Source organism: Achroia grisella, unplaced genomic scaffold (assembly GCF_030625045.1).
Source record: "Achroia grisella isolate CSIRO2021 unplaced genomic scaffold, CSIRO_AGI_Agris_v1 utg1063, whole genome shotgun sequence".
In the NCBI taxonomy this organism is placed as follows: Eukaryota; Metazoa; Arthropoda; class Insecta; order Lepidoptera; family Pyralidae; genus Achroia; species Achroia grisella.
The window spans coordinates 1,494,513-1,517,452 of NW_026712567.1; the positions used below are offsets into that span (position 1 = coordinate 1,494,513).

The window sequence follows — 22,940 nt, forward strand, 5'->3', positions numbered from 1 at the left end:
TTAGGAACTCGTTTTAAACGGGATTTAGCAATGGGGCCGTGTTTTTTAGACGTATATATATGAATAGGTAGGTCGGCCAATACTGTATCTTGTGTAAAGCGGGGTGCTAATTTTGATCTGGCTGCAGCGGGATTAGATACAAATACCTGCTGTTGGGGGTGATATTCTATTTCTGGTTCACGACTTTTATTAATACGGTCTATTATATTAGTACGGTTGGCAAGGGATGATTCATTAACTATCTCATAAACCTTTTTCATTTGTTCCCTGTGAGCTTGAATATATTGCTGTAGCAGGTGTTCAGTTATATTGAAGTCTAGTGGGACACGTGGGTCTGTATGTCCTAATATTAAGTCATACGGTCTACATCGTGTGAAACTATGGATGGAGCTATTGTATCCTAAGACAGCATAAGGCATGAGATTTATTACTGGTTCATTTTTCTGTAATCTAAGTATTCTGAGATGTTCTAATAAAGTTGAGTGAAATCTCTCGATATTTCCATTGTCATTGGGGGCATGAGCTAGTGTCTTATGATGTGTAATTTTGTGCATCTTAATAAATTCCGTGAACATTTGGTTAGTAAATTCCGTACCCTGGTCGGTAACTATTGTTAGTGGAAGTCCATGGTGGGTGCTAAATGTTAATAGTGCTTGTATTATACTAATGGCTGTTCCGTCACGTAAGAGATAAGCCTGTCCGTATTTAGAAAATACGTTAATGAAAGTTATATATTTTTCACACTCTGCAGTGAATAGATCCATATGCACTATCTCAAACGGTCTGGAGGGTGGCGGTACTATGTTAAATTGTTGACGAATGGGGTTTCTGTCGTACTTAGCTTGACCACATATTGTATAATCGTTGATAAATTTTGTCACATGGTCCCTCATTTTTGGCCAATAATTCTTTCGAGATAAGGCTAAGTAACATTCATTTATTCCACGATGGTTAGTTTTACCATCATGGTAGTGTTTAATAATTTCTTGCTGACGCAGGTATGGTTTAACATTTTCTAATTCAAATTTTACTAATACAAGTTTCATGGCGGAGCTTCTAAATTTATCTTGTAATATAGATAGTATAGAATACATACCTAAGGGTGGTGAAATAAGAATAGCAGTTTTAATCTTGGGATGTACAAATTCTTTAACTATGTTTACAATATCTTCCTCTAAATTATTCTCTGAAACTTGAACAGACGTACGAGTATGTGTTTCGAAAGGTTTTGAGACTACTGGTCGTTTCTTTATATCTTTAACTAACGTTATATGCAGTTGTCTCTGATATTTATTTAAGGAATCGTCAACAATAGGTATTTCTAAGATGGGGTTTTCTTGAGATGTATGTGCGGTAGCAGTTGATGAGTTTATCGGTGATGGCGGTCTGTCTGTAGGGTTCACTATTATAGAGCTGATAGGTGATGGTGGTCTGTGTGTATGGTTATTACTTTCTGAACTTATCTCATTATGTATCTCGACTCTAGACAAAGCATCTGCGTTAGTATTATTTTTGCCTTTTTTATAAATTACTGTATAATCATATTCGCTTAATTTTAAGCGCCAGCGTGTAAGACGGGAATTTGGCTCCTTTAGGCTCATAATCCATTGTAATGGCTTATGGTCCGTAAGGATAAAATCCTTACGAACTTTCGTCCGAACAAATAAGGTCTGAAATATTTTGTTGCCCAAACTATGGCTAAAAGCTCTTTTTCATTAGTACTATAATTTATTTCACTTTCATTAAGTATACGAGATGCATATGAGATAGGTTTATCTGAACCAATTGGTCCTTGTGAAAGAATAGCGCCAATAGCAAAATTAGAAGCATCTGTGGTTAGGATAAAATCTCTATTAAAATCTGGGTACTGCAAGATGGGATCATTGGTTAAAAGTGTTTTACATTTTTCAAAGCAGTTTACGTATTCAGAGTCTAGAATAACTTTCCTTCCTTTTTTAAGACATTGTGTTAGTGGTTTAGTTACACGAGCGAAGTCAGGGATGAATTTACGATAATATCCAAGTAAACCTAAGAATTGTTTAATTTCTTTTGGAGTTTTGGGTATTGGATATTTTTTTATTACTGTTACCTTATCGGGATTTGGTTTTATTCCTTCTCTAGAGATAATGTGTCCCAAATATGCAGTTTCCAATTTTAGAAATTCCGATTTATCCATTTGGATTTTGAAGTTTGATTCTCGGAGACGTTGAAATACCTTTTCTAAATTAATTATATGTTCTTGTAAGCTGGTGCTGAATATGATAATGTTATCTAAATATACTAAACATAAAACATTCTGAAGGCCACGTAAAACATTGTCCATAACTCTCTGAAACGTTGAAGGAGAATTTTTCAACCCCATGGGCATACGTAAGAATTCAAAGTGCCCATGTTCAACATTAAAAGCGGTCTCTTGAATGTCATTAGGCTCCATTTCGACCTGATAGAACCCACTAGCTAGGTTTAAGGTGGTAAAATATTGGCACTTGCCAAGCTTGTCAAGTACGTCAGCTATATTTGGAATGGTGTATTTATCATCTATGGTTTTATCATTCAGCTTCCGAAAATCAACTACAATACGCCATTTTTGTATGCCAGCTGCATCTGCCTTTTTTGGAACAATCCAAATAGGCGAGCTCCAGGCGGAATCTGAAGGTCTAATGATTCCTTGTGTAAGCATTTTATCGATTTGGTCACTGACTTCCTGTCGGTGAACAAATGGATAGCGATAGTTCTTTGCATAAATTGGAATTTCATCCGTTGTCTTTATTTGATGTTTAATTCTATTGGTAAAAGTGAGAGGCTCTCCATCTAAATAGAATATATCTGCATATTTGGAACATATTGAAGTTAAATTGGCTTTTTCCTCAGGGTTAAGGTGATCGGTACGGAGACGAGATAAAACGTCCTGCACGCGATTATTAGAATATACAGTGGAATTACATTCAACATTAAAAATACTAGCTTGAACTGGATGATCTAAGGATAATATGATATCATTATTAGTAAAATTTGCGATCTCAACTACACCACGGTTGTTAGTAACAGTTGTTAAGCACTCATGAACTAAGCAATTACATAAAGTCTGTTCCGGGACTATGACTTCACCACCTTGAGTATTTATAGGTATTTTGATTAATTTAGAACTATTTGCTGGTATTATATCCTCATACAGGTTGACATTCCTTGCATTAAAAAGCTTGATTGGATTTATAGCGTACTTAGTTGTAAGGGTTAAATTTTTTAAGTCTATCTTTGCTTCCCACTTGGTAAGTAAATCTAGACCTATAAGTCCATCAAAATGATTGTGAAATCTGTACACAAATAATTTAATTTTATCACTGTCTTGAAATTCTGTAAAACTAGGTAGAGTAATAGAATAATTATTTCTCGTGGTGGCGTGTACGTTTGTCACTTCAAAGGGGTCATAATTTAATATAATATGGGGGAAAAACTGTTCGACTGCTTCTGGACTGATAAAAGATTGATTAGCTCCGGTGTCAATTAATAATTTTAATGGTGGATTATTAATACTTATATATGGCAATTGACGTTGTGTTTGCAAGTTAATTTCTATATGGGCTTTTTTGATTTCATATCCTTCTGAAAATTTTCACTGTCACAATTACTGGTAGACGGCTCAGGCTCATCCTGTTGGTCTATCTCATTTATCTCAATAGGCATGTCAAACCGATGTGAATAGTCTGAATAAATAGGGTATTCATTAAAATAATCGTATGGATCAGAATAACTATAATCACTTTCATAATATTCCGGGAAACAATAATTATTATCATAAAAATTTGCACACTCATTAAAATTAACGTCGCGCGATTTAAAATAGTTTGACGGTGGAGGGTTGCCGAACTTACGCCAATCATGACCGGCTGGTGGCAATATTTTCGGTGCGAAATTACTCACGCCGCTCATAGGTTTCGGGGTAGACATGGCTTGTGGCAGATTACGTGGTGGTAATCTTAACATGTTACTATTCTGGTTATAATTAGGCGGTGGCGCACGGAACATTTGTTGCGTACGCGACGGCATTCTGAACTGTGATTGATTATGCATCCTAATCGGAGGTGGTAAATTAGTTACATTGCCATGAGAAGGTTGTTGGTTATTATTAAATTTAAATGAATTAAACTGCGCGGGTCTTTGTAATATAGGCATAAAACTTGGCGATGTATTATAATTAATAGGCATAGTCTTAGAGCTAGGGTTAGTACTTGTATGCGGTTTCTGTGAAGTGTCATTACGTTGCTGGGTATATATAATATTTAATTCATCTTGAACATACTGTAAGGCTTTTTCTATCGTGTCTGGTCTCATACACCTTATACGAGATCCTAGTGGCTCCTTAAGACCACGGAGAAAAGCTTGTAGAGTTAATTTTTTATATAAGTCACGTTTAGCCATGATAGTAGTTTCTATGGACTCGTGTAAAGTTATATAGGTCATCACGGTGTTAAAAAGGATTTGACATCTATCATAAAATTCCTGAGGCGTATTCTGGCCTTGGGACTGTAATGCAATATCATTATATAACGCGGTCTCGTCGCCCTGGTCAGAAAAATTATTAATAAGTGCATTCCTGATACCTAACCAATTTTCAGGAATACCATTTGAGTTTATGAGTCTAGCTGCATTACCTACTATTTTATTTAATATGCCGTTAAGCAACGATAAATTATTTAGGTCGCTGCCTGGCCCTTGGACTAGGTAAGACGACACCAACTGATCGCATAACTTAATAAAACGCGGAAGTACATTAGGGTTGCCGTCAAAATCAGGCACTACACGTAAGGCTTTAAAAATCTTATCCGGATCGTATTCCATTTCTAAAAAACTTATATTACGTAATTTATCGACTACACTGGCCCGATGAGACTGTTGCGATACAGCCTTCGGGGTCCCCGAGGTTCTGGGATGGAAAATTGTGAAAAATATCTAGGAACTAAAAGGAAAGCAACACGAGATAATTCTGTGCAACTCACATATATATTTCCGGTTTTTCTTTGTGCAGCATTGATGTCTGGATACTTCCTGGGGCTGGACTCGTAGTTCTGGATACTCGGCTACGGCTTGGGAACCGATTAGCGACACGTATAACGATTGCGATAAAAGTCTTTTCGCGCACTAACCCGAGTATCCTACCGACTGCGCCAATTACGTGCGTCGCAGCCGCAGGAGTTAAAAAAAACCGAAATTATTTTAATATATTTAATTAAAAATAAAATATTACAAACTAAAATATGACTATAACTATCTTCGGACGAAGTTGGTACCGAATTGAATTAAATTGACAAATACTGAGCCGCGGAAACACTCATTAAGATGTCCAGCGCGGTGGCTCAACGAAGATATGAGGTGCTGATTCGTCATTTCGAAGTACGGGCACAAGTACAAGGCCGTGCTCCTCATCAGCAATTTCCTTATTAGCAACAGCTATAACAAACCCAATTTATATTACACCGTTCGTATACTATACATAGTTGCAATAATTGCTCACCGGAAGGATTTGCATGTTCGTAAATTATGTCTAATAGACCGGTAGTGCAATAACTATAATAATAGATCTAATGTAATATGGACTGTAATGATCACTACTTATTTGGTCAGCTACTAATCCATTTATGAAACGAATGTCCCAGAAAGACGGTCACTGTTAACATATAACAATAATGACTTACTGTGGTATAAATATTTATATGATAATATGTGAAGCAAAAAGTTTGTAGCCCTTTTTAAGAAAATGAACGGAGGAGTACGAAAACTCCCTCACTTATATTTTATATAGAGAAAGGGTGCAGAATGCTAATATATATTTTTTTAATTATGCATATAATTTATTCAAACACCAAAAAAGACATTATCACACATATGCACCATGTATTTGACACACATACGCATTAAATTGAGAACTATCATTTAAATTAATTATAATTGAATTTCGACAATTGGGCGACCACTAAAATTAACAGTAATAGTTATTATATGCATTAACATAGCTATTAAGGTAAGCAGACTTTTGTGAAAACATAAAAATAGCTCTTACCGAATTAACAGAGAAGGTGCGTAGCAATCCGTGTTCGTCGAGTGCTTGCACGGCGACAATGCAGGCGCCGCAGCCGCCCTCCTTGCACATGTACTTGGTGCCGCGCAGGTTCAAGGTCTCGCGGAGATAGTCATTCAGAGATACATCCGAATCCACCTCCGAACCCACTGTCACACAGAGCCATTAAATATTGTCAATAATATTTTGTGTTGACACAGATAGATATCACCTCATCGTTAAAAGTAAGACCTCATTCAAGTTCAAACCCAAATCTCTCTCCATATCAATAGCTGAATATACATCAATATAAGCTTAAGAGGACTATTACAAAATGATGTCGCTCAACTTTAGGTTTAATCTCATGGATTTACGCATTGTGTGTGTAATACACGCACACAGACGCAAATAATCGTGTAGCGCAATCGGTGTGGATTTAGTATGAACCATTTCGATCCTTGTAATATTTTAATTAATAATGTGATATGTTTTTACTTAACTGAGTAACATAAACTACTTATTATTGAATTTTTAATTATCAAAGTGCTAATAATGACCATATTTTTATATTATATTATTCCTAGAGGGTTGATGTCAGGATGCTGGCCGATTGTACAACTAAAAGCCAAAACCTATCATGGGGGAAACAATATGGTGATATGAACATGGTACTGCTCATGTCTATAGGCGACGGTTACCCCTTTCCATCAGGAGATCCGTCAGCTTGTTTGCCATTATAAGTTGTACAAAAAGAGTTTCAACTGCTATCATTGCTGTTCATTGACAGTCGCCACATGATATTGGCTGATGTTGCAACTTCTCCTTCTTGGTTGGACGAATCTTGATTCTTGATAAATAATTACGTGTTAATATTAAAACTTTTTATTAATTATTACAAGACGTCTCATTGATTATATGAAATCACCATGAGCTATAGAGACTTTGGACAGAACCTTAAAGACCTTAGAAACACCTCTGCTCTCATTGGCGGGATTACTTTTATACTTTTGCTGAGATTTCTGACAGACTTTCTCTGTCATTTATATCGTCTGCCCTATGGACTTCAATTGAAAGTTTAAAACTACTGACAAATATGAGAGCTCATCTTCATGGAAACACAGATAGTGATTTCCCATACTAACTGCTCAAACTTGAGGAAGGAATTTTTCCTACTCCAAATTTAAACAGAAATTGTGATATCTTTCTGGATGAGTCCCTAGGTCAAATCGTCCATAATTTAGAAATTTTGATAGATGCTGTATACCCTTACATCCAGAATTAGCACGAAAAAGGCTTTCATTGGTTGTGTTGGGAATGGAATGGAACCTAGGAATGATACTATCAACGAAATAATTTCACTGCCATATTTCGCCCTCCAACTAAACCACAGCTTACAATATAAACTGCCTGGCAGCTGAAATAGGTGAGGTACCCATGAATTTGAACAAAGTCTGAGTTTAGTACAAATTTATAAGACCATAAATATGACACTTATTTTCATAAAACCATAAAGACAATTCTGAATTTTTAGCTTCAGTTTCGCCGTTACAGATGTTGTCAACATAAAATTTAGTAAACTAGTAAGTTACTAATGCATATCTATAATGAAGAAATTTTAATGAATAATAGATACATACAATTTAAACATTACTCACCTGAATACTTTTGTCCATTAACACCAAACGTTATTTTATCAGACATGTTTAACGGTTGTAAGAGCCTACGTCTGGATCTTGGCTATTTAATGACTGTAAATAGGAGACCGGAGGTCGATTTGATTCTTAGTTGTAGAATAGTGAATGTTTAGACCGAACAATTAATAATAACGTAAAGGTACGCCAATTACAAGTACAGTTGTATGAAATAAAATTGTAGTAGCTGACTATGTGTATTTTTTAGAATGTTTTCGGAAACATAATATGACACTCAGGAATAGTGTAGCTTCCTAATGGTGAAAGAATTTTTCAAAGCGGTCCAGAAGGTTCAGAGCCTATTCAATACAAACAAACAAACTTTTCCCCTTTATAATATTAAGTATAGATATAATGTACAACTACAAAACATACTCTAGTTTTACAAATTTACTATGAATTCAGTAATATGCCGAGAGCACAAAATATTTTGCAGAGTGGATCACGAATTTGTTTCTTTGTAGCAATTCAAGTGTTTTATAAGTGTCTATCATTAAGAGTATCAATAACTACTTGACAATTTTTAATATGAATTTCGATCTTTATTTAATATGAATTTAATTATGTCTGACGTCTAAACTTCTCGAAAAAGTTTATTGATTCGAAAGAAGAAAAATTTTAAGTCTTGATCTGATAAATTAAACTTTTGTTTACTTTATTGATTCCTATTATTTAACATTTTCAATTTTTAAGAATTCATTGAATTATTCGATTAATGCAAATTCGGTACTTTACTGATAGATATCTCTTTAAAGTGGATCGACAATTTGCACAATATACTATTATATTTACATAGGAGTTCATATTTACATACTTATATATAATTACAGAATGAAATTTTCCAGAATGGAAACGTTTAAACTAAAAAAACGCACTGTTTGTGCATTAATTTACATTATGTATGTTATAATGTTGCATGCCGCCTATATACAGCGATGCTGAAATTCTTATTAATAAGCATAGATATAACAACCGCAGAAACCTAAAGCTTGCACTATCGGTAAGAGAATTAAATACATATGTTTTTTAAGAACACAGTGAATTTAATTATTGTAACCATTTAAAAGGAGACAAACCAAATATTTAGGTATTGCCCCAATTCTAAAGTGTTAGCATGAAATATGTATGTACAAGCTAATTTAGACATAACCACCAACCAATAATGCAAGAATACTGACAATGTTGTATGTATATTAGTTAAATTTAATGAATACGTTTATTGCGATACGTACAAGGTATTAAATAGCTGTATTACAGTGATTCAGTATGTATTTGTAATGATCGAATGCTTATTGTTATCCAATTAACTCCGACAATTCTTAATAGGAATTACAATAAATGACTACTTTTCACAGTAATATTATTCTAAATTATACTTTTTAGGAGTATTGTTAGCGTTATCTACTACTATTTAACTATAAAGCTGTCTTAATGTAATTATTTTATAAATAATGTACACTAACATTGAGCACTATTTGATATACTAAAATGACAATATAACATTCCTCATGTTATATTGTCATTTTTTTGTCTGTATTCTGCTTTACTTTTAATGCGTACAATTAGACTTCTTCAGTCGTTCATTCTTGGCAGAGTGGTCGCGGCTATCATGATAACACCTCTTCATTCTGATTTCTATCTGGGCAGACAATTATACTATTCCTTCTTAAACACCGTCTCTCCATAATTATATTTACTACCTTTCCAACTACCAATCAAAATACAGTTGTTCGCTCATAAACATAATTATCATATTACATTTTATTGTGATATCGTAAATAGAATATTTTACTGTACTTTTCTATTCTAATTAGTAATAGTTCTAGTTCCTTGTAACGTAATTAGTATAAATTAGTTTTTAGTATATAGTAACATACATACTAAAAAACTAATTTATACTAATTACGTTACAAAGAACTAGACCTCTTCTTCCTATTTTGATTGAGATTTGTAGATGTATATATCTATATTATATGTAGTATATTATAATTAATACGTATAAGCAAATATTACTTAGAATGCTCATACTCATAACATACTCTCCTATCTGATAGAAATCCTATCTGAATTTTTTACATCTACTACTCTATTTTCGTGTTTCCAAATACTTTGGTACTAAAATGTATTATAGTAATTAATAATTTTAAGTATTACAAATATAAGCTCTTAGTCATGTTAATCATTTGTGAAAAAAGTAAATTTTGAGATCACTATATGCATCCATAGCGTATTGATTAAACTCACAGACTTTCAGGCGCCGAAAACCACAAAGATCAGCTGACGCAGTGGTGTAATGTTCATTGGCAATGTACACAAATAAAAAAATTAATTGTCTGTTTGTAATTCAAATTTTAGGGCTTCTCACTAAATGTATATGAAGGTATAAACGGTACTTAGAAAAAAATTACTATTTAAAAAAGTTTATGTTATTAAATAATTTTGTCGAACCTTTTCAATGAATAGATACGTTTGTCTGATAATGAAAAAACCGACATATACACAAGTAAACACTTCACGTACATACTTATTTCTTATTATTATACATACATACAATATAATCATTTTGTTTTCTTATGATTGATCGCCGTACTACGCTTGTTAAATTTCTTTGACTTCCATGATAAAGGCACAGCCTAGATACAACCTTAGATATACTGTACCGTAGGTTAAATTTACAGATCTATAAACTTATGTTTTAAATAATGAAATATTTCGTGAAATGCAGTCATTACTTTTTGTCTATTACTGAAAGACATTTTTTCTGTCAATTAATAAACGACAGTAATTATTTTATTGAACTAATTGCGACATAAAACGAAAGAAAAATTATTACAATGAATTAAATACAACAATATTATTTTTATAGTAAACTATAATGTTTCTACCATGTAAGTGGTATTGAATTTAAAAATATTGTAAAAATGTATTATAAGTGTAAAAATGGAAAACACATCTACAATATTTTTGAAATAGTCTTTGACACACCCTACTGTTACACAGTCTCCATCCCTCGTTAGATTCATCCGAACAGTTGGAAGCTTTGCATTATAGATATACATTCCATTGTGTGTTTAGAAATATTTTAAATAGTATAACAAACATTTGGTGAGTCATCAATATAATATCGTGACTTTAAAAAATATATATAAAGTGGTTTTGTTTTATATAGGAGTATTATCAACAATATTATGTAATATTTTCTTATCTGTGATATTATACTGTGGTTAATTCTTTTTGATTTTACAATAATGTTCGAAATAGTTTTTGATGAAGACTCATTAATGTTCTATCCTTTATCGTGATCCATAAAAAGGTATTTATTGGAACTCTGAATAAGAAGCATAATGCCACAGCTACAATGGACACAGTAAAACCCCGGGGCACTATTCTGTGAATACCTAGATATTAAATAAGCTGAAGTAACCACCTGACAAAAAATTGCGAATGTCGCCTACATAAACGAACAGTAACGAAACATCACGTTGATAAGTAGTTCTATGTACCTAGGAAATATTGCCAGGAACAAAGCCTACCTTAGTGAAAAAAATAAACGATTAACAATTTTTTCTATATATTTCAATAAAAATATTGATCTATTACAGGAATTAGTAAAATATGGGTCTACCTCAACTAGAGACATGCTGTTTTGTTTTCGATTTGAAAACTGGTAACTTGATTATTGGCGGTATCAATGCGGTATGTACCTGTAATGTTATTTATTAATTAACTTTATTAATTTAGATTTATACAAGTACACAATTATCAATCAATCAATTTGTATGACTCAGCTATGGAATACACTCGAATACACTCCCTTTATATATTTAAGAAAGTCCCTCTATCAGCTCATTCAAGAAAAAGTTAAAACCGTACTACCTTCTACCTACTACATGATTAGTTTCATCATTGAATTCCTATTTGTAGTATTTTTGTTCATATTTATGGATATTTGTTTAATATATCATTCTATAATCTTTAGGTATTTATTAATGTATTATTATTTGTATTGGTATATGTTGTACTGGACTTTAATTCTTTAATTTTAGTTTGAAGTACCTAGTTATTTTACTTTTGTTTTTTCTTACATTTATTATTTAGGTAACCTTCTGCGATCCACATCCCATGTCCTGTATCACACTGTTTTAGGTAGACTGGAGGATATTTCTATAAGATATGTAAGATAAGTCCTCCTTTGCTCACGAAATTTCTAATATGTAGTCCAATTTTTTTAATTTAAAAGTGTAATAAAGAATATATATAAATAATTTTCTAAAATAATATGTCATGTCATTACTTTAGTAATAGTATGATATAAATAGCTATGTATAATGGCTAATTAATTAATGGGTCTATAATAATTTAAAGTGTAAATGAGACTTATCTATGTATGTAACAGGAAATCAAATGAATCCGAGTATACTGTTTAATTATTTTACTTATGATATGTGTATATGTTTATTTTTACAAATTTGAATTTAGATTTTACAATATTGTTCAGTCCTATTAAAAAAAACCTTATAGAAGGTTTACAGAGCCCTTTTGCTAAAGAATATTAGCAGTGATTACTGCTAATATTCTTTAGCAAAAGGGCTTATGATTATGATTCTGATTGTGGTGACCAGCTATAACATGAACGAACACTCCTTCTACTAATAATACTTTTTAGGTTTGAAAATAATTGACGTAATATATAGAGGACAACCAAATTAATACCCGCTCTTATTTATTTTTGGTGTCATAAGAGCAAAAGAGCTCACAAAAAAATTACTTCAATCGCATATTAATCATAGCTCAAACATTACTGGTCAGTTCTTAAATAGTCTATGGAACCACATGAAAAGTACTAATTTTCAAATAAAAAAATATATCAAAGTCGGTAAATAAAGAGAGTAGGTACAGGTACTAAAGTAAAGGATATATAGTCCAAATCAGAAAATCCTTTTTTTTGGTAAACTATGTGTTATGTTTCAGTTCTTCTCATTCGTGTTACTGGTAATAATGATTGTAACTGCAGCCACATTGGGTGCAATCCAAAATACGGGAGACCCAGAGATAGACGCAGAATTGACCGGAGGTTATGTTCTATGCATCATACTCGCTCTCATGCTCTTAGCTAAATTTGCACTGGATTTCATATTCATTTTCGGTGTTGTAACGGTGAGATATCTGTTATTTTATATCAATAATAACATAAACAATAATGTTATATCATAGATAGTATAAGTTGTATGAATCTCGTTGGTGGCTTATATTCACACAATATTACTTATATTATGTATGTGACTTAAAATTTTATATAACATCTTATAAGCTTGTGATTTTTACCCTTTGATGTTTTATACTCTTTCATGCAATACTGGACGGATTGAAATTATATTTTGTATATTGATAAATTGTATATTTTCCGTTTGGCAACTACTTTCATTGGAAACATCAATTAAAATGCTTCTATTTTGAATTCCTCAGGAACTATTACTATTGAAATTTATAAATTCTAAGCCGTTGTTCCGGAGATTAGCGTGTTCAAATATCCAAACAAAAAATCTCTTCAGCTTTATAATATTAATTATGCACAAATCACTTTTTACCTGATTTCACGGCCTCGGTGGCCTAGCGATTTAGCACACCGCCTTACTTCCAATAGTCGTTGGTTGGATTCTCGCGAACTTCATGAGTATGATTATTTGGACTGGGTGTTTTCGTACCTATATTATGTATGCATTTACAAATAAAAACGTATTTATGAGTATTTTTATCAGTTGTCTAGTACCAATGGCTATGTTTGGCTAGGATCTAGATGGCTCTGTGTTAATTGTTCAGGGTTATTACTATAATTCGCACGATAAACGTCTCGGGGTACAGCCAGTGTGATATAATTATTTACCTGTTTCATTGTTTGCAGGAACGAGCTCCAATTATAAAATTGTATTTCATAGTATGGATCGTGTTCTTTATACTATCAATGTTCGTATATTTTTTGAACATCACACATTTCAATTATGGTATCACTTGTACACAAATATTTTATATGGGTAAGTGCCATTTTTTGTTTTTTTAGCTTGTGCTTCTGTTGTCGAGAACCATTAGAAATTAGCCTGTGGGAAATATATGTAGATGAAGTTTTTTGCATATCCAAAGATACACAAAATCAAACCGATTTTGTGTACTTGTTTGTAAGTACTTGACTAAGTAAACTAAGTACTAAAACTAACTTTATAATTTAAGTGGAGAAAGACATGTCACTAGTCTCTACTTAGCATAAAATTATTCGTGTCAAGACCAGATTAACTACCAATATTGTATTAAACTAAATTTCTGCTTGCTTATATATATATAATTTCATTTTTATTACAGTAAATAACCAAGTATATTATTTTTCAGGTCTCAACGTATATACAATTCTGCTTAGTCAAAGTTTCTACAGACAGTTGAACAGTCGGGAGGAAGTATAAATAATAAACTGAATGTGGTATATTGGATGGATTATAATAACAGAGCCTTATTGAAACAATAACATTATAATCAATCGATTCATAATACCATAACATACGATATGACTTATACAGTATTTTATATCAGTAAAGTTATTTAAATGTAGATTACCTAATGCAACTGTAATAAGTTTTAAATTAATTTCTTTCGACAGGAAAAATATTCACACATCCATTTATTTTAATATTTATTAATTTATTAAATACTTTTTATAACTATGTAAGTATTAAAATTTGGTCAACTTATTTTGTTTCGTGTTCTGGAAGGATCTGGAAATTTCTGGATCTGGAAGTCTTCATGGTGATTCAGGCGTCGGCACAGCTTCTGACAACTGTGTTAGACTAACACAAATTCCTAGTAATGTGTTTTTTTTTTAATTTTTAACAATGCCATTATTTACTGGATTTGAAAATTATAATTTACTGTATTCTAACTTATATATCAACAATTAAGTATTTAGTACCAGTTAAGTTAAAAATTTATTATTTTAATTAATTACAATAATGACTAAAACAATAACAAATATATGCCTTTAACTATTATATAAAAATTGTAGAGATATTATATTTACAAAAATATATTATATTCCAATGTTGCAATAAAGTTATTGTATATATATATTGTTTACTCATAGTATTTGTTATACGAATGTTGATGTTGTTGGCATAATATAAAATTATTATTACAAACAAATTGTATAGTGCATAATATTATATTTACTTATTGTTGAACAGTACAAATAATATTAACAATGTATATAAATATGTTGCAAATTTTATTAATTTAAATATAGAGGAAGCCTATACCTACATCTTAAAAATCATATATTATAGATATCAAGTTATTCTTTAAAGTGCATTCATCGAAGTATTAATTACAAAGACCATTGCCACTTATTTTATAAATACTAAGCTAATTAAAAACACGGGTCTATAATTCTTGTAATGTTGGTGTTTTAATTATTGTAATAATTTCAGTTTTTTTTTACCTTTTACAATGAAAAGAAAAACCAATTTTGTCATTTTCACTATAAATGAGTCAACAGTAACTAAATTTATTACTTTTAAATTAATAGCATTGCTACTATAGTATTTCAAAGATAACGTTGTGATAGACTGACAGATATAGAGCTTTATACCTACACAAAATGGCAATGTTCCGATTGTCTTTTTGATTCGAAACAGTAACGTTAAGCGTTCATAAGAGACATATTTGTTCTTAATATAGTTTTTAAAACTTATTGTCATTTTTCCTCATGACATTCTATCCATATGGACTGTTGGTTATAAATACTTTATTTTACTGAATTAAATATGTTGCCTGAAATGTGGCTACTGTTTTACTATTATACTTATATTAATTATTTAGAACTACGATACAGGTAAATTAGTGTGCATATAAATACGTTATCGTATTATTTAACTCGTATATTATGTAATTATTAATAAATCTATTGTTTTAACGACCTCAGTGATATAGTAGGTTAGCATACCGCTTTACGTCCTATGGTCGCGGGTTCAATTCCTCACGCGTTACATTTGTATTCATAATTATGATTGTTTGGGTCTCGGTGTTTTCTATGTATCTTATGTATATTTTTATTTACCAAAAAATGTATCAGTAGTCTAGTTGGGTACTAGACTACTGATACATTTTTTGGTAAATAAAAATATAATATCAACAAGGTCAGTTTATATGTGACTAGATGGCGCTGTGTGAATTGTCCAAGGACATTATTATTATTATGTTTCTAACTTTGATGTAAGTACCTAAGAAAAAACCTTGCTATTTTCTAACGCTAAATGTAATCACTATCATTACTATGCTTTTAGATCTATAAACATATATGTATATAGGAATACATAAATAAATAATATATTCGTATTAAAAAAAACAAGTTAATGAAATGAAACTTTATACCCATGTTATGTAAGAGTGGAATTGTTCTGAGTTAATAAAACAATATTTATTAATAATAATTACTTATTTATTAACTCTACTATTAATACCAACATGCCGAGACTGCATCTCCATATTAAGACTAGTACCATAGAATGACTAGACATCTTCTTGGAATTACAAAAAGAATATGATCTAATATGTTTCAATTAAAATAATTATTATGCAGCCCTGTGGACCCACCGCAGCGTTTCAGGACCAACTATAATGTAATGACATTACAGAGATATATCAAACACCTCATAATATACTACGCAGACATATACAATGCATTTTGTATAAATAGACAGTCTCTACTAGCAGAAGACACATAATTTCCTTCCCGTCAAATTCCGTTTTTGGCAAATTTTTAGAGTGTTTATTTAGAGTTTAGATGGGTTTATGGTCTTCAGTGGTCGACCATAGGTTCAGAACTACGAGGTGTAGAAGAAGGAGAACAGAGCAGGATGACGTAAAATAACCTCAAAACATATGTAAAAAAATTGTTTATTCTTAAAAATATATAACTACTATAATGTTCAGTAGTTCAACGACGTCATCTTTGGTGCCAATATAATACAGTATATATATTTAACATCTTATCAATCTAGTAGACTATAATTACATAGACTGACTGAATTTGTGTAAGTTTATATAAATCTGCGTTGTTATAATTTCTGCAGATCAATAACCGTAACGTCTAACAAAGTTCAATTTGTATAAAAATATAAAGCAATATTGCATTTAAGTGTAATTAAAGCAATTAGTAATTACCGTTTATACTCTTTAACAATTATTATCATAAGATATCGATTCTACAATTTTTATTATAACTTTATTTCTAACAAATTACATACATGAAGTATTTTTGTTTACAACTAAAACATCGATATGAGTATCTAATAAATTATGTTCGTATAAGAAATCACTTGAAATTTAATTTGAAATTTAAATTGCTATTTTTCCAGGAAAGCCTATTTTTGACCTTTCTCCTTATAAACCATGAGTTACATATATCTACGCGGTTTTTTCGGTAATTTTGCTATTGCTATTTGCTATAAATTAATATTGAATAAGAAATTTATTTCCATGTCAGAGGACCTCTAGAATATCATTAAGTAGTCATTAAGCGTACGTGTTTGATCGTGACAATGCGGTTTATACATAGAGGAAGCTATATAGACTAACTATATATAAATAATGATACAGTCCAGACACAGAAAATTAGCAGTGCAATTATTATATAGGTAAATTCGAACTTACAAAATATTTGCTACATACATCACTTATTTACTATATTATATTGTACAATATTCAATAATTATATCTAATAATAACATGCAATAGATTTTGGGAGCAACTTCTCTAAATCGAGTCTTCCAATAAATTCTGTTTATTATTATTAATAATTTTACCTCGTTGCATTAAATCGTAAACGTTGTAAATTGTGACCAGGGCTCTGATGTATACCACTAGAAGGGAGATTAGGAATTATTACAAGCAAGTAAACTGATTGTCTACCTAATAGCAAACGGCAATCGTAAATTAGCTATTATTAAACTACCTGCCCGCCCCGAATTTGCAAGGGGGTTCATGTGTTATATTTACATACATTGCTCTTGAATCACTCTATTTCTGAAATTGCATTAAAATCCGTTGCATAGTTTAAAAGATCTAAGCGAATAGACAGTGGGAGTGACTTTGTTTTATATTTATAAAGATGAACGGGCGTATGACGTATAAGAGGAGATACCACCCATGCTTTGCCATTCTGGAGACTTAGATATTATGTCTCCGTATCCTATAATTTTAAAATGCCACCTTCACCCGAAACACAGACAGCTTACAAAGCAAGCTATTTCGCGGATGATATATGTTAAGACAGAGATTTTGTACTCATGCTATTATGTACTGATTCTAAAATTTATATCAATCGGAGTTTCGAAATGTAAATTTACTTTTTTCTGTGTATTTTGTAAGACTCTATATATTAATGAAATATATCAATTATGTTTTAATTTTAATAGGTTTGTTGGTTTAAAACTTACGTGACAAAATAATCTCCGTTACAGCGATAATCCAATGCTGATGCAACAACAATAACAGAGCGCAAAGGTTAAACGCAATCACAACAAATATCCCATACACGAAGTAACTCAGCACAAATCCTATGTAATTCTGAAAAGTAGAATATTATTATTATTTAATATTATTTATTTATATATTCTCTATATCGATACTGATATTATAAAGAAATGAAGAATATGAGCGTTATTTTATTTCAGTACTTTTCATTGAGACGTCATAGATCTGAATTTACAAAATGTTTGTTTCCATTACTACCTCTTACTAAGTGTAATAATATTTTTTTGTATAAATGGAATGCCAAACAATGGCACCGATCATGAATGGTAACCGTCATTTTATATTACTTTAGATAATCACACTGACTAATACATTTATTAGATAATAATAATGAAGTTGTAAATCAAATAAAATAGAATACCTTCAATACTCCTATAATAAGGGACCCTGAAAATATCATCCAGAGAGAAGAGACAATTATAGTCATTACGGTCAGGAAGTCTAACCATGTTTTGTTCATACTCGATTTAAGTATCTTTTGCAAAAGTTCTATCTTCTTGTGTTCTTCGCCAGATAAATATACAATTGACATCGTTATTAGCACCAATGAAATTATCTGCAACATAGTTATATAACTAGAATAGCAAACAAGTTTAGGATCTACCTAAAGGACAATGGTAAATGACTAACGCTTATATGAATAGCATCGCGAAAGCCTGTCTTAGCCCTCATCAATGGCCCTTATGAGTTGCCATTTTTGATGACTTAGGTAATCTCCGCATTCTTGTAAATTTACAATGTCATCCCTTAAAATGCCCTTAACACAGCTTGAGAAGTAAGTAGCAGAAATGGGTGAACCAGTGGTGACAACTTTGTACAGTCTGCCTAAAAAATCGTCATCACATTTCTATTCTTTAAATATTCTTTATTGCACTTAAATACATTTGTAATTATTACAAGCAAATAAACTGATTGTCTACTTTATTCTTTGTGTAACTGGAAAGGCAAAGAAACTGACTGTACATCTAATGGTAACCGTTAATCATCCCATGTATAAGTGTACACATTTACAGCACTACGGAGATCATATCATTATATGACACCCTAGATACACAATCATTGCATCAACTAACTTACTATCAAAGCCAGCTGCTTGATTATCACGATAAATATACTCACGATAATTTTTAATCTAATATATATATCTATACATATAAATAATATTGGAGTGTCTATTTGTAATATTGAAATAACCGTTTTTTACTACATGCATATGAATATATACGGTACATATACCAAAATAACATTTTTTATAATTTTTGTCTGTCTGTCTCTCGGTCTGTTTGTTCCAGCTAATCTCAGAAATGGCTGCACCGATTATGACGGAACTTTTTTGGCAGGTGACTATTGTAATAAGGAGTAACTTAGGCTACTTTTATTTTAGAAAAAATCTTTTATTTTAGTAAAATAAAGTTAAATTCCACGCGAATGAAGTCGCGGGAACCGCTAGTGACTTATATAATAATAGGCATAATTTTGTACATTTTCTATAAATATTACAAGATTTGCTCAGTTTAGGTCAAAATGGGGTTATGTGATACTAGTGTGTACAAAATTATTTTATTTATTTATTTATGAAGTTATTGTAATGTAAATAAAATAGAGTATATATGAAATAGAATATCAGACATTTGAGTTTTAATGTCATTTTCCCTATAAGAATACCTAAATTACAAAATTGTACGTTTATTTTTGAGAAGAAAAAGAAATTTCATTGACAACCCGTAATGCACACATATTCATATAATAAATGCAATATACAATGGTGGGGCAGGAATTACATTTAACGGTAAACATAGTTTACCGTTAGCAATATTTGTGATAATATATTAGTATCAACTAGTTTATTCTACAGGGGAATTCGCATGGGAAAGATAACAATAATAATCATCTTTAGGTGTCTCAGATAATAAACAATTACAATCGGTGTTTATAATAAAATTAGGAGAGATTTAATTGAATTAATCTAGGCTAAATGATCTATAACTCAGAGGGGGTAGTGAGTCCACCCTCTCTGCTATTTTGTCATAGCGTTCACTAGTAAATTATTTTAACAAAAAAATCAACAACCACAATAGCATTTAAGTTCAAAACTGTTTCTACTAATAAACTATATAAACATAAAACTTCGATAATAACAAAAACTAAAAAGTAGTCAGGTTTACTAATACGGACTAATGCTATCAATGCAGAAACTAACTATGCTCTCAATGGAGAGACGCAAACGCCGCCATTTTCTTAAAACATTTTTTTAATTTTATATTATATACCATAAACAAATGAACATCAATAAATGACTAAGACGGGAATTAACGAAATTAATTAGTAAAAATGCAAATATACATCTCAAAGCAAATGCCTTAAGCATATTAAGTTGTATTGAGTTGTTTGTGAAGACATTGGATGGAAAGTATATTATCTTAATTAATATAAATATATAATAACCTTCTTATTTACTAAGCTTAAGATTTCATTTAATAAAATATTAACATTCCAATGAGAGTATTTCACTAAATACTTACAGTCGTAAGACATCCTATTACAGTACATTTTACTACGGGTGAAAACTGGTGTGAAAAAACATTTTTCCAACTCATTTTACGTCCTTTATATCCCCAATACAAAACAGTTAATAAACTCTTTACACCACACAAACATATGTACTCCAATATATCAATTAAAAAATTTGTAATAACATCCAAAGTTCCTTATAATAAATAAATTATTTACTTAAAATATAAACCGCCACAGCGTTAAATTAAATACGTCTGAACATGGTTAATTTGAACCAGGAATGGATTTCATTGGATACATATAAGAAGTGTATAGTATGTCCCTTTCTGCCAGGACCGGCCTAGCTGAAAACAGCTTACTCAGTAAACAATGAAGTCAGTCAGTCATCGTTTGTTGTGATTGCGCCCAGGTTCGTACTTGGAAATATTTATTATTAAGTAACGTGACGACACATGCGTGACTGTTTGAGCTTTTAATAAGTACCAAAGATTGACATCACCAATATAAACTCGGAATTGTATAGTTACATTGTTACTTTTTTTAGATACTATTATAATGCAGTCAGTCACATAAGCAGACGTAATGCTCAGTACTGGACAGGTAGAGTGCCGCTCACAATAAAGCAGCCCTCCGTTCTATTATGTTATCTGTGGTTCCATTAAATGAATATGGTTCCAATAAAACAAACATATAATTTCTTTTTTTAATCAACAGTGTATTTCAGTTAATGTTAGTCGCCAAATGAATTTATTTAGGTGTTGCATTCGCAATTTGTAGTTGGTGCCTAAATTGTTATATAATTAAACATACGAATGTTGAGAATTTCATGTATCTCAGTTGTACTTGTAAATAATACATACTTGTTTTAAGGTATAGTTTTGAATCCTCTTTATTCATATTATTTTAGAATCAATTATTACTCTTAATAAAAAACGTCAGTATCGAACACCTATTCAGTAGTAACCTAGACAGTTGAATTCAGTACTAATACCATTTTTTTTCTAAAATATAATAAAAAAAATTGAGGGGAAGGAAAATTTTAATAATTGGAGATTACTAGTTCTATTACCAACAATATACCATGATGTCTACGCGGCCTCTTTGGAAACCATCGTGATTAAACGTTAATTCGCCATTATGTGCTGACTGACTGGTTTTATTCTAATTTTATTATCCTTGACTGGTGTCTAGTATATAGTTAATTAGTGATTATTTATTAATAATGCTGTACATCGAGTAAAAGCACGTAACGCATGCTGAATAACATATGATTTACTACATTATTTGATACAGAAAATACATATATTAATGAAATTAATTGAATAGGTTATACTTACAACATATAAATTAATGTTTTACATATTACTGAATAAAAAAAATATGTAATGAAGATTAATCATATTGTTTATAACCACGCATAAGTATACTATTTTTTTAGTATATTGGAATTTATTCGTTTTAATAAATAATTCTAACTGTGTCAATTAGGTAAGGCAGCAATAACTTAAATTTCTTTCGATAAAAAAATCATCACCCACGCATCAAGTAACAAAAAACCTAAATGGGTTTTTACATTGTTTAAGTATGTCCTTAGGGTTTATTATTCACATTTGGTACTTGGAAAATAAACCTTTAATTGAGTCATAATTGCTGTTTAAAGTACCTAAGGCCTAATTTATGTACACGTACTGACGAGCTTTTTATTTTAATATAATTTGTTTTAAAATGAAATTTTGTTCAAATTCATGTGTAACCAAATAAAGAATCCGACTTCTTATCGTATTACTTTATATTTAATTAAATATATATATAAAAAACGTTTTGATTTGAAATTTGTGTCTGTACATTGCAAAAAGTCAAGAGTATCCTTTAAGTTAAATATACTCGTAGTTATCGCTTCAAATTATAGTTATTTGACAATTTACGAAATGATAAGATATAACCAATGTACACGATAACGTTTTAAGTGATTTAATAATCAATACTTTCGTCGAATTTTTTATATCGAGCATTCGTCCAATAGTTCTCCTGAAAATTTTTAGTACAACCATAATTATACTAATAAGTCATAAGAGAGACTAAATAGTTACCTAAGTTTCATTAAA

General features: G+C 31.0%; 3 protein-coding genes across 3 annotated transcripts in view; 1 reads left to right on the plus strand and 2 right to left on the minus strand.

Moving 5' to 3' along the window:
• Positions 1-7,756, minus strand: part of LOC131840873 (xanthine dehydrogenase/oxidase-like) — a 34,814-nt gene extending 27,058 nt beyond the window's left edge. The window contains exons 1-2 of the mRNA XM_059189066.1: positions 7,711-7,756; positions 6,059-6,225 (exon numbers count right to left, since the gene is read on the minus strand). Coding sequence (XP_059045049.1) covers positions 6,059-6,225; positions 7,711-7,756 — 213 coding nt within the window. The remainder of the gene's footprint in view (positions 1-6,058; positions 6,226-7,710) is intronic.
• A 3,010-nt stretch (positions 7,757-10,766) lies between these two features.
• On the plus strand, positions 10,767-14,698 carry LOC131841197 (uncharacterized). The gene is made up of 5 exons (XM_059189471.1): positions 10,767-10,851; positions 11,349-11,442; positions 12,718-12,903; positions 13,649-13,778; positions 14,128-14,698. Exons 2-5 carry the CDS (start codon positions 11,362-11,364, stop codon positions 14,196-14,198), a joined length of 468 nt encoding a protein of 155 aa, XP_059045454.1. The 5' UTR covers positions 10,767-10,851; positions 11,349-11,361; the 3' UTR covers positions 14,199-14,698.
• Positions 14,699-17,092: 2,394 nt separating this feature from the next.
• Positions 17,093-21,099, minus strand: LOC131841090 (uncharacterized). Its single transcript, XM_059189331.1, has 4 exons — positions 20,844-21,099; positions 18,683-18,877; positions 18,225-18,354; positions 17,093-17,648 (listed from the first exon to the last, which is right to left on the minus strand). The coding sequence occupies exons 1-4, from the start codon at positions 20,916-20,918 to the stop codon at positions 17,542-17,544; spliced, it is 507 nt and encodes a 168-aa protein (XP_059045314.1). The 5' UTR covers positions 20,919-21,099; the 3' UTR covers positions 17,093-17,541.
• Positions 21,100-22,940: the final 1,841 nt, after the last annotated feature.

Bases quoted from the DNA above. Each gene is read 5' to 3' on its own strand.
- LOC131841197 (XM_059189471.1), top strand. From the start codon at position 11,362: ATGGGTCTACCTCAACTAGAGACATGCTGTTTTGTTTTCGATTTGAAA. The intron at 12,904-13,648 runs GTGAGATATCTG...CATTGTTTGCAG, and splicing joins TCATTTTCGGTGTTGTAACG to GAACGAGCTCCAATTATAAA. The intron at 13,779-14,127 runs GTAAGTGCCATT...ATTATTTTTCAG, and splicing joins TACACAAATATTTTATATGG to GTCTCAACGTATATACAATT.
- LOC131841090 (XM_059189331.1), bottom strand. From the start codon at position 20,918: ATGAGTTGGAAAAATGTTTTTTCACACCAGTTTTCACCCGTAGTAAAA. The intron at 18,355-18,682 runs GTATTCTATTTT...TCTACTTTTCAG, and splicing joins TTATTATAGGAGTATTGAAG to AATTACATAGGATTTGTGCT. The intron at 17,649-18,224 runs GTAAGTTTTAAA...TCTCCCTTCTAG, and splicing joins AACGGAGATTATTTTGTCAC to TGGTATACATCAGAGCCCTG.